Source organism: Cherax quadricarinatus, chromosome 58 (assembly GCF_038502225.1).
Source record: "Cherax quadricarinatus isolate ZL_2023a chromosome 58, ASM3850222v1, whole genome shotgun sequence".
In the NCBI taxonomy this organism is placed as follows: Eukaryota; Metazoa; Arthropoda; class Malacostraca; order Decapoda; family Parastacidae; genus Cherax; species Cherax quadricarinatus.
This window is the reverse complement of record NC_091349.1, coordinates 799,590-815,770: the sequence shown is the minus strand read 5'-3', so window position 1 is coordinate 815,770 and position 16,181 is coordinate 799,590. Positions and strand designations below refer to the sequence as shown.

Here is a 16,181-nt window from a genome sequence, read left to right as displayed (position 1 = left end):
GAGTAATGAAAAATAAAATTTAAGTAAATTGCGATTGTGCTTGGAGGTGGTAGTGAAAGCCTCAGTGCAACTCTCATACCATTCTATGCTACACGTGCTTCCTACTTTATCATTAATGTCAATTTTGCTACTCTAGCTATTAAATGTTCACGCAGTAAAGAAAGCATAAATAAATAAGGTTCACTTCTAAATAAGTGCTGTATGACCCCCACAGATTCAGGGCTTTTCATGGAATATAATAATAATAATAATCCACTCCTAAGAGCTGAATTTGGGAGTTGGGAAATAAGAGTGCCTGCACTTTAAAGAATGGGTGGGGTGTTACAATTCTGGAGGTGGGAAGTACAGTGCTTGTACTCTAAAGAATGGGTGGGGATGTTACAGTTCTGGAGGTGGGAAGTATAGTACCTACACTGAAGAATGGGTGGGGATGTTATAGTTCTGGAGGGTCATTTGAATGGTGATATCTGTGCACCTCTGGCAAGACAGCTATTGAATGAGTGATGGTAAATGTTTGTATCTTTGGATCACCCTACTTTGGTGGGAAATAGCTGGTGTGGTTACCAAAATAATAATACTGTTGCTAACAATATTACTAACAACCACCTGATGGAACTCTCCTGCAAATATTCCTTAAATCATAAATGGGAATACACTGCACCATATGGTCACATTTACAATAATAATATCTGGATGTGATGATGTCTACACAATATTCCTTAATATAAATTTTGCTTTGTAACTCATAATGAAGAAATTAAATGTTTTACTTAAATTATTTTATAATTCTTATAACATAATTTACTGAAGAGTAATATTAAAATAATCAGTGTAGAGTATATGATATATGTAAATGTAGATATTAAAGAAGCAGTTGTGGGGAAGATAGAGAGATGGGGAGGGGGAGAAAAGTGAGGAAAAGAAGGGGAGCAGAGAAAGGTGAAATGTTGAGAGAAAGGGAAGAGTGAAGGGAAAAAGGGAGAAAGGTAAATACTGAAGGGGGAGGAGTGAGAAGAGGGCAAAGAAAAGTGTGTGTAGAGGAAATAAAAGAAGGGAAGGGAGGAAAAGGGACAGAAAGAAGTTAGAAAAATTGGTGGTAAGAAAGTCAAAAAAAAAAAAAAAAAAAAAAAAAAAAAAATAAAAAAATAGGAAGAGGAAGGATGTGAAGACCATATTTACTCCCACCTGACATAACTAACCAGAAGACAATTCTTGTACCACAAGCAGCTTCACCGTGGCTGTACTCTTCAAGAACATAGTCATTCATTCTTACAACTCATCAGACATGGTACAGGTTTTCACAACACACAAGCTTCAAAGACAGCAGTGGCATGCATCTAGTTTCACATTCACTCTTTTCTTTTTTACCCAAAAAGAAGAAAAAATAATTTTCTTCTTTTTACATTTAGTAATTTATACAGGAGAAGGGATTACTAGCTCCTTGCTTCTGACATTTTAGTCTCCTCTTACGACACGCATGACTTACAGAGGAAAGATTTTTCTCCATTTCCCCATGGAACCTTTTCCTTATATATTATTTATTTATTATTATTATTATTCATGGGAGTGCTAAACCTGTAGGGGGTCATACAGTGACTTTCTTGAATCAAGAGCCTATCACTAGCATCAAGGTATCTTCCCTAGGAGTATGTTGCTTAATACCTGTAGATGAACTATAAAAGCAATACTGTAGTGCTAGAGCCAGAATTTTAAATAAGCAGATGTAGGATAACAGCTCTTAAATTGTAAAATAAATGTAGGCACTCTTGGCCTAACCTCTTAAAAAACTGTGTGAATTCATTTAAAAATATTTGGGTACTGTAGTTTTTAATAGAACAGTGTAAGCCACTTAAGGTTCAAAGTCGTAGTTCTTCGGCTTTGAAGCCAGGGTCCAAGCCGTAGTACTACATCATGAGCTCAGCTCACTCAGATAAGCTGTGAGCAGTAAATTTGGGCCTAGATATGAAAGAATGCATTTATGTGGTAAGTGTGAACCATATAAAGCAAAGCCTGCAGCACTCAGTGCATAATGAGAAAAAAAACTGCGACAGTGTATTTATTTGATAGAATGGAAGCTATATTACAGAAATAGAGATGATTTTGATTAGTTTTAGTAATGAAAATAGCTTGAAATCGAGCTCAAAGTAGTGGAAATGTTCGATCTTTGCCAATGTTCAAGAGTAAGCAGATCACATCATGTGTCCAATACACGTCAGCTGGTGGGTCTAATGTGCGTTCATGAATGCGCTGATATTATTTATACAATTATTACAATACAGTGGACCCCCGGTTAACAATATTTTTTCATTCCAGAAGTATGTTCAGGTGCCAGTACTGACCGAATCTGTTCCCATAAGGAATATTGTGAAGTAGATTAGTCCATTTCAGACCCCCAAACATACACGTACAAATGCACTTACATAATTGGTCGCATTGGGAGGTGATCGTTAAGCGGGGGTCCACTGTATTGCATAACAGTAAATCATTTATTTTTTGGTGTGAATAAAAATTCTTCATGTGAATAAAAAATCAAAATGTATTTCATCTGTAAAGCCTGGAAACATAACTGATAAACAGAGGAAATGTTGTTTTAGTGCCAGGAATGCCTGCATTGTTTATTCTGGACCCTATTTTGAAATTGGCCTTTCTTGAATTTTGTGAGAAATTGGCCAAAATAGTAATTTCAGATCACTTTATTGGGTAGTTGAAATAGGTAAATGGGCAGATTCTTGTACTCAGTTAATAGAATAAAAGGAGTGAGTGCTAGCGAAATAGCTATGAGTTTGGTGGACTGGAATAATGGAATTGGCCCAAAATAGGGCTCAAAGTGGGCAAAATCGCCGATGCGTAAATATCGCAGAGACCGCTAACTTTGTGATAGTGTAATTCTGTAAGTCTTCCATCAAATTTCATACTTTTTGTTTTATTACATTCATAAAAAGATTCTATCATTTCAAAAGAAATATTTTTTTTTTTTTTTTTTAAATTCTTGAACCCTGTGGAGGATTTTCAGATTGGGGGTCTGGACCCTCAAAGGGTTAACATTCGTGTATTTATTCAAGAAAAGAGCTCTGTATGAACCATTTGGGTTTAGTACTTATTTGCAACTATAATAATTCAAGAGAAATACTGACTGCTTGTTCTGAAGTGTGTATCCTAAGTGCTTTATGCATCAGTCATGTTTATGAACTAATGCAACTGATGCAGCCGCCTGTGTTGCATTTACTCTTTGACTAAAGTTTCTTCAGTCTAATTCAAGTACTTATTATTATCAAGGTGAGGTGGTGAACCTGTGATAGATATACTACACTAATCACTATATTACAGAACAGGTTAAATTATTAAATATGGTTAATTAAGATTTTTGGACAGAAAAAAAAGTTAATGCATGTTGGCTGTTAAATTTAAGTTATACATAATCAGGTACGGGCCACTTTACTTTTAGAAGTATAGTAAACCCTCTATTTAATGGACTTCTGAAATATGAAACAAAATCCACTCGGTCAATAGACTTAGAAACAATGGACAAAATCCTTTGGTCACAGAACTCTTCATGATCGCTGCAAAACAATCTTTTCTCTATACACCACAGCTGCCATTACTGGCCACCCATTCCCCTTGTTAGCCCATTAAATAGAGGGTTTACTGTAATTTGTACATATTGTAGGCTGGTATGGGTTACTTTGCTAGTTTGTCAAAAATCATAATGCAATACAGAATAAAAATTATTTAGAGATAATTTTGTCTCTGCTAGAAGACAGAATTATTGTCAAATGAATTTATTATTTTACTGTTATTGTATCTGCTCCAATATGGTAACTATTACATTTTTATACAATAGAAACCCAATAAATGCATGTCTAAAGAGAGTGGTTTCAAAGCAACACTAATGAAATATTGTATCCATCTCCAAACTGTGCTGGAAAATTCCCAACAACATACCATAACATTTTAAAAAAATAAGCTGGGTGGTGTGTATATGAACATTCCTAATCCATAATTACACTATAGCTATACATTCCCACGCCTTTAACAGTCATTTACCGCTTCATCATTTTTTATGTAGTTATTGACTATGTTGGTAATTGATATTATTATTATTATAATCAAAAAGAAGCGCTAAGCCACAAGGACTATACAGCTGGTAATTGATAATAGTGTTAGAGATAATTAAATGAAAAAAAATTGTGCAGTGAAGGGATGAAAATGTTTGCTTTAAGTTTCCAGGGACACTGCAGCATACACCACATAGGTCCTCCCCACCACTTGAAGTAGGGTTCATATAGCACATGGAGTCGTAGCCTTTAATTAATAACCAACAACAAAAATCTTCTGTACTGGCCTAAGTGGAGTACTGACATCTTGCTCTACCCTGGCCCTCAGCATCATTGATGAATTTGCCCTATTTTATTCCTGGGACATTTGTCTTCATCATATACATCCTGGTGGGCAATTGGTTGGGGGACCATACATCAGCTCCTCTTTTTGCTTTGTGGATTTCTAGACCTGGGAAAAGCCAGTTGCTGATTAAGACTGGGAAAGGAGCATAGGCATGTCTCTACCATGGTTTAGGCAACTGGAGTTCACCTGACTTTATTGGCAACAATTATTCTCACATTTGTTTCCTTTCAAAATCCTGGTCAGAATTGGATAATATTTTCCCCTCAGAATCAAGGCAGCAGGGCTCAGTATAGTGTAAGCTGTGGTAGCTATCAACATCAGCAGCAGCAACTATTGCGCCATTTTATTACACTACTATTGCACTTTTCTTCGTTATTACTTTCTTAAAAAATGCAGATAGGCTTGAATGATATGCAAAATAGGCTTAGTGTTCTATGACCCATATGGGTTTAGTAATTTTTAATATAGCGATGCAAATTAAGTTTGTTCCTTGACAAAAAAAAATTTTTTTAATCTTAAATAATTCAGTCAGATGGTGTTAAAAGTTTAGTGAATATTACAGAGTTTATATTTGATGAACAAGACAGGTGTGTAACACTTGGGTAGCTTTATTGATGAGATGTTTTGCCTGTACAGCAGACTTTTTGAATCTGGCACATAACTGACTGTTATACTGGAGAGGCAACTTGAAGGACATCAGTCCCTTACCCTTGATTTATTGTAGAACAAGGTTAAGGTGACTGAAGACCTATCAAGTCTTAAGGTACTGAAGACCTATGAAGTCTTAAGGTACTGAAGACATATCAAGTCTTAAGGTACTGAAGACCTATCAAGTTTTAAGGTACTGAAGACCTATCAAGTCTTAAGATACTGAAGACCTATCAAGTTTTAAGATACTGAAGACCTATCAAATCTTTAGGTACTGAAGACCTATCAAGTCTGAGGGACTGAAGACCTATCAAGTTTTAAGGTACCGAAGACCCATCAAGTCTTAAGGCTCTGAAGACCTATCAAACCTTAAGGGACTGAACACTTTCAAATTACCTTTCCGCTTCTTCTGTCTTCAGTATAACAATTGCCTCTGTATTAAATAGAACAAAAGCTTACTGTTTAGGTGAAACATCTTGCCAATAATGATACCCAGGTGATGCAAGTATGTCTTATTGTTGTTCCTGTATACCATTAATGTAATGAAAGTTAATTGTTTGCACAGCTTAGTATTTATATACAACAGGTTGGGTAATAAAACTAAGCTCTTATTTATTCCCCGGCTTCATTTATTTATTTCTATTGCTTTTATCTATTATTGTCTAATATACACACACATGCATGCACGCACGTGCACACAGTGCAAAAGCTAAAGGAGCAGGCAGGAATAAAAGGAAAGGCACTGTAATGGATCAGAGAATACCTAACAGGAAGGAAACAACAAGTGATGGTATGTGATGATGTGTCAGACTGGGCACCTGTGATGAGTGGGGTTCTACAAGGGGTCAGCCCTAGGGCCAGTGCTGTTGATGGTATATGTCAATGGCATGATGGAAGCGTTAGATTCAGAGGTGTCCCTGTTTGCAGACGATGTGAAGCTGATGCAGAGAATTCAAGTGGATGAAGATCAAGTAGGACTACAAAAGGATCTGGACATGCTGTAAGCCTGGTCCAACAACTGGCTCCTGGAGTTTAACCCCACCAAATGCAATGTCATAAAGATGGGGAAAGTCAAAGAAGACTGCAGACAGAGTACAGGCTAGGAGGGGGAGGGGACAAAGACTCAAACCTCACTCAAGTAAAAGGATCTTAGGGTGAGTATAATACTGAACACATCTCCTGAGGTGCACATCACCCAAATAACTGCTGTAGCATATGGGTGCCTGCCAAACCTAAGAATAACATTTTAACACTTAAGTAAGGAATCATTCAAGATTCTGTACATCAGGCTCATATTGGAGTATGTAGCTCCAGTATGGAACCCACACTTGGTCAAGCCCGTCGAGAAATTAGAGAAAGTGCAAAGGTTTATAACAAGACTAGGCCTAGAGCTAAGGGGTATGTCCTGCAAGGAGAGGTTAAGGGAAATCAACTTGACGACACTGGAGGACAGGAGAGATAGGGGAGGACATGATAACAACATATAAAATACTGGATAGGGACTGGATAGGTGGATAGGGACAGGATGTTTCAGTGATAGTACACAGTAACAAGGGGTCACAACCAGAAAATGAAAACTCAGATGAGTCGCAGGGATGTTAGGAAGTATTTCTTGAGTTATAGAATTGTCAGGAAGTGGAACACTCTGGAGAATGATGTAGTGGAGGCAGGATCCATACATAGCTTTAAGAGGAGATATGATAAAGCTCATGGAGCAGGGAGAGAGTGGACCTAGTAGCAACCAGTGAAGAGGCAAGGCCAGGAGCTATGAATCAACCCCTGCAACTACAAATAGGGGACTACAAATAAGTGAGCACACACACATGCACATACACACATATATACATACATTTACTCATATCACAAAAAAATAGCCTGAGCAGGACTATTGCCAAATTTGGCAGGTATAGCCCCTAATGACCTCTTGCATATCATGTAAGTTAATCTTTAAATAAAAAATGCTAGCAAAAAGTGTCTTGTACATAAAATATATGGCAGGAGCTCTCTTAATCCTAGAAAACCCTTAAGTGTTAAAAAATTAGCCTTGTACCAGGCAGGCATCACCAAGGTGTAGCTATGGAACACAAGAGTACATTGTTCCTACCATGCATAACACTGTGTGTACACAAGCAAGATGGGCAAAGGAGGAAAGGAGGGAAGAAATGCTAGAGCAATCCACTCATTTTCAAGGCTGTCTTTAATGGGATGTTGCATTAATGTCAGCTGTTGAACTTTCATTATTAAAGTGCTTAAAACCTTCAAACTGTATTATACTGGATAATTTTCGTTAAGAACTGTTTATGGTAATCACATAAATTCTTAATCTCTGCATATAAATTAAAAATGCACCTCTGTATGAGGCGATTTAATTTTCTTGAAATTCATAACAAGATCAAATGATTGTGGCTAACACTAGTACCAACTGGGATATTTTATGTATTGTTGAAGCTCCCGAATTATTATTATACACTATTCAGAAACGTGCTAAATCCATATGGGTCATTTTCCCAGGACTGAAAAACAACAGCATGTGTACAGCCTACGATGTTGAAACCCGTTGAACTAAAGGGAAACAACTGTGACACTACAAGCATGTTTGCAGTATTGAAGTTTTTCATGCGACATCACCACTTGCTGACTCACCATGTTGGGCATCAAGCATCAATGATAAACAGATACACATAGCATGCCTGTTTTGAGAGTTCTCTCATCCTTGAAAGCCTTTATCTTGATTATTCCTTGTTGTGCTGTTAGGTATAATAACTAACATAGTGATAAATTTAATCTAGCATTCTGCAGGCTCCCCAAGGATTTAGAAACAGAAGAGAGATGGATTTCTGCCACAAGGTGGAAAAACTGGGAGCTAAGAGAATACAGGCATCTGTTTAGCAAACATTTCACTGCTTCCACTTTCACAATTGTATAGCATGGTAGTACAGTGATATTTATCCCTGGATGGTTGCTGTCTAAGAACTTCCTACCAATGTGGAAAACATTTAACAGACTTTTGTTTCATACACAAGGCAGGAGGGTACAGTAATACCTTATTGAATGGTTAATATCTACCAACTTACAGCCTAAAGTGTTAGTCTTTATATACTGTATAGCAAATTTAGGCTTTGGTCAGTTTGAAAGTATTATGAAGCAAATTAAATACGGTACACAGAATATATAAAATAGCCTGAGATATCTGTCAAGACTAAGCTTCTTCAAATTTTATGGAAAAATTATCAATACACTTATAGGAAATTAATTTACAAAAATATTATTAATCATTATCAGCACTATATGACCCTTGTGGGTTTAGCACTTAGTTTTGATTATAATAATAATATATTATTAATCATTATAAAAAATTTATGTGGAAACTTTTTTACAACAAAATTTGGCCCCACGACATTTTCTTTCTACTGTGAACGACATTAAAAGGAAGAGTGAAGGGTCATTTTTATGACTTGGCTCCAGTACCAGAAAATACTGTAAATAATTATTTAAAGTACATTTCTTAAAGGAGAAAAGCTATTATGATTGCATGATAACCCACTGAACCGCATCTCCATCTAGCCTTTAAAGTTCCAGTGCTATTCTATAATGTACTTCACACCAGTTTCCGTTCATGGGTCCTACTAGCTCACACTCTGTCATTACATTATATTTTTAAAACATCTTATCTCACTCCAGTCTAATATATTCACAAGAGTGTAGCTGGCAGATTCTCTAGCCTGCATCTTCACAACCTGCTTCCAATGCTGCCTTGGAAGTCATTCACATATCCTTCCATCCACCTTTCATTTATACCCTTTAATTAAATTTATACTGTGCTGTATACACAGTAGTTCACCTCAGTACCATAATGAGAATTATCACAATTATACAACTGTTGTACTAACGACCACAATGAACATTATATTAGAGCAATATGTTATGGTTTTTAAATCTAGAGCTGGGTAAAAGAGGCTGCTGATGGCTTTTTTTTTTTTTCTGGTACCACACCACCTCCAAGGTGCATCAGTTTATCCACATTGACCTGATTTTTTTTTTTTTTTTTTTTTAATGCGGCAAGTGAACACGCGGAGACAATATCACACTTTTGCGTAGAATTACTACCTTATTAAGCTGAGAAGTCGACTGAGGATCACAATTCTACACCTGTTCAGCCAGCTGGAAGATACACATGTGAAAGCTGTTAAAAGTTGGTTTAGATATGCGCTCATTCTTACGTTAATGGTTAAAGTTACTGACCGATTAAACTGAAATTAGTATTTCTTCAAAATCCATGTACAGTATAGTTCATCAGGAAAAGTTCACACAATTAGTAAAGCCCAATTCTTAACACTGTGGAGGTCCCATATTCACAAATGGCTAACAATTGACTCAAGAAATCGTAATGACACGATTGCAAACAAACCATACCCCCGGCCGGGATTGAACCCGCGGTCATAGAGTCTCAAAACTCCAGCCCGTCACGTTAGCCACTAGACCAGCTAGCCACAATAAGATTCATCCAACTAGGTATATTTCTACACCATAGGAAGGTTAGCACAGGCACTACTGTGACCACAAATGCAAGTTTTTACAGACGAATCTCCAGCTAGCGTGGCCGTGACGAACTCTAGCTCAAGTCCCTTCACTGCCGTCAACATGACTCAAGAAATTGTAATGACACGATTGCAAACAAACCATACCCCCAGCCGGGATTGAACCCGCGGTCATAGAGTCTCAAAACTCCAGCCCGTCACGTTAGCCACTAGACCAGCTAACCACAATAAGATTCATCCAACTAGGTATATTTCTACACCATAGGAAGGTTAGCACAGGCACCACTGTGACCACAAATGCAACTTTTTACAGACGAATCTCCAGCTAGCATGGCCGTGACGAACTCTAGCTCAAGTCCCTTCACTGCCGTCAACAGTGAAGGGACTTGAGCTAGAGTTCGTCACGGCCACGCTAGCTGGAGATTCATCTGTAAAAACTTGCATTTGTGGTCACAGTGGTGCCTGTGCTAACCTTCCTATGGTGTAGAAATATACCTAGTTGGATGAATCTTATTGTGGCTAGCTGGTCTAGTGGCTAACGTGACGAGCTGGAGTTTTGAGACTCTATGACCGCGGATTCAATCCCGGCCGGGGGTATGGTTTGGCTAACAATTGAATTAAGATTTTTTTTAATATAGCACTATTTAGTAATTATAAGTGTTATTGCTCCCAATAATTTTGTCATTTTTCATTCGCATTTACCGTAAAGTAAATAGCCTACCTCCCAGTTATTCTGAAACAGTTCAGTTACAAAAGGTTCTTACATAAACATAAATTGCTTCATAATCTTGTACAACCAAGGCTCTAAAGTTTTTATTTTTATTTGGATCAAGTATCAAAAAAATCTAATTGCAAATTTATAAGAATTTCTGGCTTTGCTTTGTGCAGGTCAACATTAGTACATTGAGATATACGACTGTGCTTTGTGTTGCTCACGAGAATATACTGTGATATTTAATAAAGTAACTCTGTAAATATTGATGCCTTTTTCCCTCCATCCTGCTGATGTATTTTCCTCAACACTTCCCATTCTTCCCCTCCTTCCTGCTGATGTATTTTCCTCAACACTTCCCATTCTTTCCCTCCTTCCTGCTGATGTATTTTCCTCAACACTTCCCACTCTTCCCCGCCTTCCTGCTGATGTATTTTCCTCAACACTTCCCACTCTTCCCCTCCTTCCTGCTGCTGTATTTTCCTCAACACTTCTACCTCCTCTCCCCCTTTCTGCTGACGTATTTTCCTCAACACTTACTCCTCTTTCCCTCTTTCCTGTTGATATACTTTCCTCAACACTTTCACTTCTCCTCCTCCTCCCTGCTAACGTCATCCCCCAAGCACTTCCCCCTCTTTCCTTGTTATCTTCTTACCTCTGCCATGTAGTGCTGAATGATTCTTAATTGTTAAGCACTATCCATAGCTTTAATAATAAGATATTCTAGCACCCCTTTCTCCTGAGCATTGGAATTAACTTAAAATAGGACTCAGCATCGGCAAATCACAGATGCCTAAATTGCACCCAGACATCTAACCTTGAGCTTGCATAATTCCATAAGTTTTCATCAAATTCTGCACTTTTGGGGCCATTACCTTCAGAAAAAAAATTCTCTACCATTACAGAACATAAAATTACTATTTTTTTTCATGTATTGTTGGTAGAATTACTGACAGTATGTTAGGTAAAAGGACACAAGCACAATTAATGTGACATTTTATTGTGGCAACGTTTTGCTCTCCAGGAGCTCTATCAAACCATTAGAAACAATACATGGATACAGAGGGCATATACGTATAGGCTGAGTGAGGTGTAATACTAATGGCAGTAGTAGTAATATTAGTTGTAGTAGTAGTAGTAATACACGTGGTAGAACAATCAACTTGCACATGAGTAAAAGGTTATAAAAGCTATTACTTGGGTAGCATAAGAATAGGTTAGACAAATATTTCTGTTAGTGGTTGGAACTGAGACGGCCTGTTTCAGTGTTCCTCCTCTGTTATGTTCTTGTGTAGTATTAGCAGTAGCGACTATATGATGGCAGGGTTTATTGTTTAGATGAAGCTGCCTTTATTTTGCTTGATTGTGTAAGAAACAGCGATTAATGATGATTCAAGGTATTTATGTCTGCAGAAATTAGGCTCTCTGATCACTAGTCTGGCGTCGTTGAATTTCATGAGGTAATTTGTGAAATTCCGGTGTTGTACACAGGTGTTGTTCAAGTTATTGTTCCTACATGCTTTAATGTGTTCATTGAGATGTGTTTCAAGGTTCCTTGCTGTTTCACCTACATATATTCTGTCACAGCCTCCACAAGGTATAGTGTAAACTCCTGCATTGACTGGATCATGGTGGTTCGATTTTGTCCTGGTTAGATCCCTTATGGAAGTGCTGGATGTGATAGCATCCCTCATGTTACTTTGTGCAAGTACTTTAGAAACTTTTAATGCAACCTGGCTGTTGGGAAGGATTATAACTTTGTTAGGAGTGGTGTTGATGCATGGAGAATTAATGATCTGTAGAGCTCTTGCAGTCTTTGATGAAAAAATGAAGGAAAATATAGATCAGTGAAGGTTTGGTATATATATGTACACTCCTCATCAAGAAACTCAGGACTACAAATTCGGTATGCTCTGTCTAACCTATTTTTATGCTACCCAAGTAATAGCTTTTATAACCTTTTACTCATGTACAAACTGACTGTTCTACCACATGTATTACTACTACCACTACCACTAGTATTACACCTCACTCAGCCTATATTATACCCTGTGTCCATGTATTGTTAGTAACGGCTTGCTAAGCTCCTGGAGAGCAAAACGTTGCCACAATAAAATGTCACATTAGTTGCATTTGTGTCCTTTTACCTAACATATTTTTTTTTAAATTGCAAGAGTCGGCACTTTTAATTTTGGGGGTCATAACAGTGAAAGGGTTAAACAAGGGTGATTTGTCATCTCTTACTTGAAAGATATAGCAATTTCCCAAGGATAAATTACCAACCAATTTTGACATCTGAGAACTTTTCCTGTCTTCCACAATCTGTTGAGTCCTTTATAGTTGCAGTAAACAAGAAAGACATATACATGTATATTGAAATGTGTGTGATATAAAACTCTCCTAAAGTGGCTATACACGGTTTTCATATTGTATACAAACAGTTCTCTGATATCTTTAGTGGACAATAGGAAAGAACTTTGTGGCTAGGTTGAAACAACATAGATATTTAATAAGATATTTTTTTAAGTACCAGACACGAATTTAGCGTCTACTCTTATATTAAACTGACAGGTCACCTGGTAGGTTGGGAGCACTTTGAAAAATTCATTCCTAGTCATTTTTGCTTGAATTAAAATTCTTGAATATTGTCTCAATAAATATAAGTTGAAATAACTAATTTGGACAATGACGTGTTCAAATTCAATAGTTTTTTAAAGGAGAATATATATGAAGTTCAAAAACTAGGAAGCCTTGTCTTATGATAATGTAGAACTTGTATTCTGGCAAAATTCCAAATACGTAATACATTCCTTGTTCATGTTACTTGTGTCATGGTTTATATAATTATGGGAGAAATATTTATAAATATTAAGTCAAGGTTTGCTCACCATTATAAATGACGGGTTTCATGATAACTTCTGCAGTATTAGTAGACCCTAACTGTAGTTTTAATTATACTAATTTAATTTTTTTATTTATGTGTTAGTTGCTTTGAAATATGCGTGAATAATCACAGGAAAGTTCTCAAGCACTGAATTCAACTTTCACTGTTTCATTCCACATTCCTTAATGCACTATTTGAGCAGCTGTGAAGTGGCCCAATTTAAGCAGCTTATAGAAGCAGACTACCGGACATTGGAGGGGTGTCATACAGCTGGCCATGAATGCAAGACCAAAAAGAAGCCAGTTCAACAAAGCAAGTCTTGGTGATGGAGAACAAAGGAGCAGACAGCGTATGTGACCAAGTGGGCTAGCTGCAGAATGCAGGTCAGTGGGAAATCAAAGTCAGGAAGGCTAGAGTGGGCTGATCACACTGGGCAGTGAGTGACCATATCGAAGAGGAGCCCCAGTCACTTGTAGGAAGGCCATGATCAGCAGTAGCTAACTATGTGGAAATGCAGACAGTGATGGGCATCATCTGGGCAGTCCAGCTTCCAGGCAAATCAAGCAAGGGAGTTCCCCAGGCACAGGTAGTATGTGGCTGTTTCTCAGTGTAGCAGTGCCAAGGTAGACAGCTGGATGCTACAGAAACATGACATGACCAGCAAGTGTCATTGGGAAAACAACTATCATTTCTGTCACCAGGTCAAGACATCATGTGTCTTGACCTAACTGAGCCACTGAAGAGTAATGCAGAGGAGACTGAAGTGGATGGTGATTGGCAGTTCCTGAAGCATCACCAAGTGGCAGGAGAGATGTCATTCCCTATGGTGCCAAATTGTAATCTAACCAAGCCAGCAAAGATCAACACATTGGAGACAGGGAGGGAATGATAGTGAGCACAGCAACACATGTAACAAATATTTCCCACCTACCCTGCCAATATTAGGTTCACTCCCTCCAGTGTACTTATAAAAAATGAGAGTATGATTGTGAAAGAGAAGAGTGTGGAAGAGCAAAATGAAGAAGGCAACCTTCGGTCACCATAATGTCTTGATCTGAGGAGATTTTGCCCCCCACAATGCCAAGCCTCTATCTGACAGATCTGGTAAGGATTGTTACACTAAGGCTGAAGTGGACAGTGACTGTTTGGAATCCTTGTGTCATACATGGTCTAGTCAAATCTCAACTTGACTGAGCCAGCAGAGATTAACACACTGGAGGCCAAGGTGGACACTGTAAGGAGTTTCCAGATCATGACAGGAGGCAGAGATGTCATCCCTGCAGGAAATCTTGACATGAATGCGCTTGCAGCACTGAAGACCAAGAGTGATGAAGGTCGTCAAAGAGTTCCCAGATCATCCCTAGGAGGCACAGTAGTCGTCCCTTGCAACACCACTTCTCCACCTGACAGATTGGTGGGTCCACAGACCAGGATGTTGGAGATGACTGCAGAAGTGTTCAGTGACGATGGAAGACTCCACGATTGAGGGATTCATATCACCTAGATAGGATAGCCAGTTCAAGTTGTATGCATAAATAGCTTTTTTGTCTTTTTTGTATTTGTTTAAATAACTTGTACAGTAATTGTAATTTTAATAAGTTTTGCATTTACTAATTTGTCAGTTTGGCAGATGTCTAATAAGGTAGTGCTGTGCAAATAAGCTGTGTTGGCATTACCTGGCAAATTTGTGGAGATGAGTGAAAGATTGCATCAGACTGAAGTGACATGACAAAACAAGAGCATATAGATGCATGGAGGACAGTTTGCAGGGGTCCTGAATTATTTCACACAAAAAAAAGATATGGCCAGTTTTAGCTGGAGAGATGAGTGCCACTCTGGATTGTGTACTGAGTTTGCTCCGAGAAAGCTGATTGGTGTAAAATCAGTGGCTACCAGCTGCCAAAATACAGCAATATGTAAACAATGAGATGTTAGAAGACAAAAATGGTGACCTGTTCTCTCACAATTGAAAACTATCAGACTTATAATAAACGGATATATTTATACACACACACACACACACACACACACACACACACACACACACACACACACACACACACACACACACACACACACACACACACACACACACACACCCCACTGCCAGACATGCTCTGTTTGTGTGTGTGTGTGTGTGTGTGCGTGTGTGTTTGTTTGTGCAGCATATCATCAATACATCCTTATACTGTATATGGTTCTACTTGCCTTCTAATGACGAGAGCACATAAAATAGTACATAATAACATGAACGATTTGTAAAAAAATACAAACACATTACACTTCCATAAAGTGAATAACTTGAGAGCCTGAAATTTACTGATGCACAATGATGCAATTTTGTGACGAACCAAAATTATTTATTATAATAAAGTACTTGTAAAAATTTAGTAAACTGTTTTGACAGGTACTGAAATATTTAAAACATTTCCTGTAAATGTGTTTCAGTTTATGGATTGCTTAACCCTTAAACTGTCCAAACGTAGATCTACGTTCACTCGCATAGTGCTCCGAACATAAATCTACTCTCGATTTTACATGCTTTCTTATGTAAAGGAAACATAGATCTACATTCAGAGTGCTACACGAGTGAACATAGATCTACGCTTGGACAGTTTAAGGGTTAAAGTAAAGTAATACAAGAAATATCGTACCCTGTCAAGAAGCAGGAGGGTCCACACACATTTTATCTACTGTCTTCTTCAAAATGCAATATACGTAGCAAATGTGGAAAAATTTAAGAAATAAAACTGAGATACGAAAAAAACTCAACAGAGCAGAGTAATGATACTGGCAGATGTTACATTCAAAGGATGACAGCAGTGGTTTTTTAACAACCACAAGAAAATGATAAGCTGCATAACTTGAACCTTCAAAACAAGACATGCCAAGCCAGTGATAATATTCTTTGAGGCACTTGTACTCTCTAGCCTTGAGTGTTGCTGTACTCTGGGGTGCAAGACAGGCAAAACTGCAAAGTTGAAGAATATATATATAT

At 37.8% G+C, this 16,181-nt stretch overlaps 1 protein-coding gene across 19 annotated transcripts in view; it reads right to left on the bottom strand.

Moving 5' to 3' along the window:
- The window catches only part of LOC128698016 (LIM domain-binding protein 2-like), a 740,316-nt gene that overhangs the window by 27,234 nt on the left and 696,901 nt on the right, over positions 1-16,181 (bottom strand). For 2 of the 19 annotated variants that reach the window (XM_070097476.1, XM_070097477.1), the window contains exon 10: positions 9,157-9,210. The exons of 13 other annotated variants lie outside the window; for them this stretch is intronic. In XM_070097476.1, coding sequence (XP_069953577.1) covers positions 9,193-9,210 — 18 coding nt within the window. In that variant the 3' untranslated portion in view covers positions 9,157-9,192. Of the gene's footprint in view, positions 1-4,373; positions 4,507-9,156; positions 9,211-10,143; positions 14,684-16,181 lie in introns of those variants that run through there. 4 more of the 19 variants (XM_070097483.1, XM_070097478.1, XM_070097479.1 and 1 more) reach the window with 3 other exon arrangements.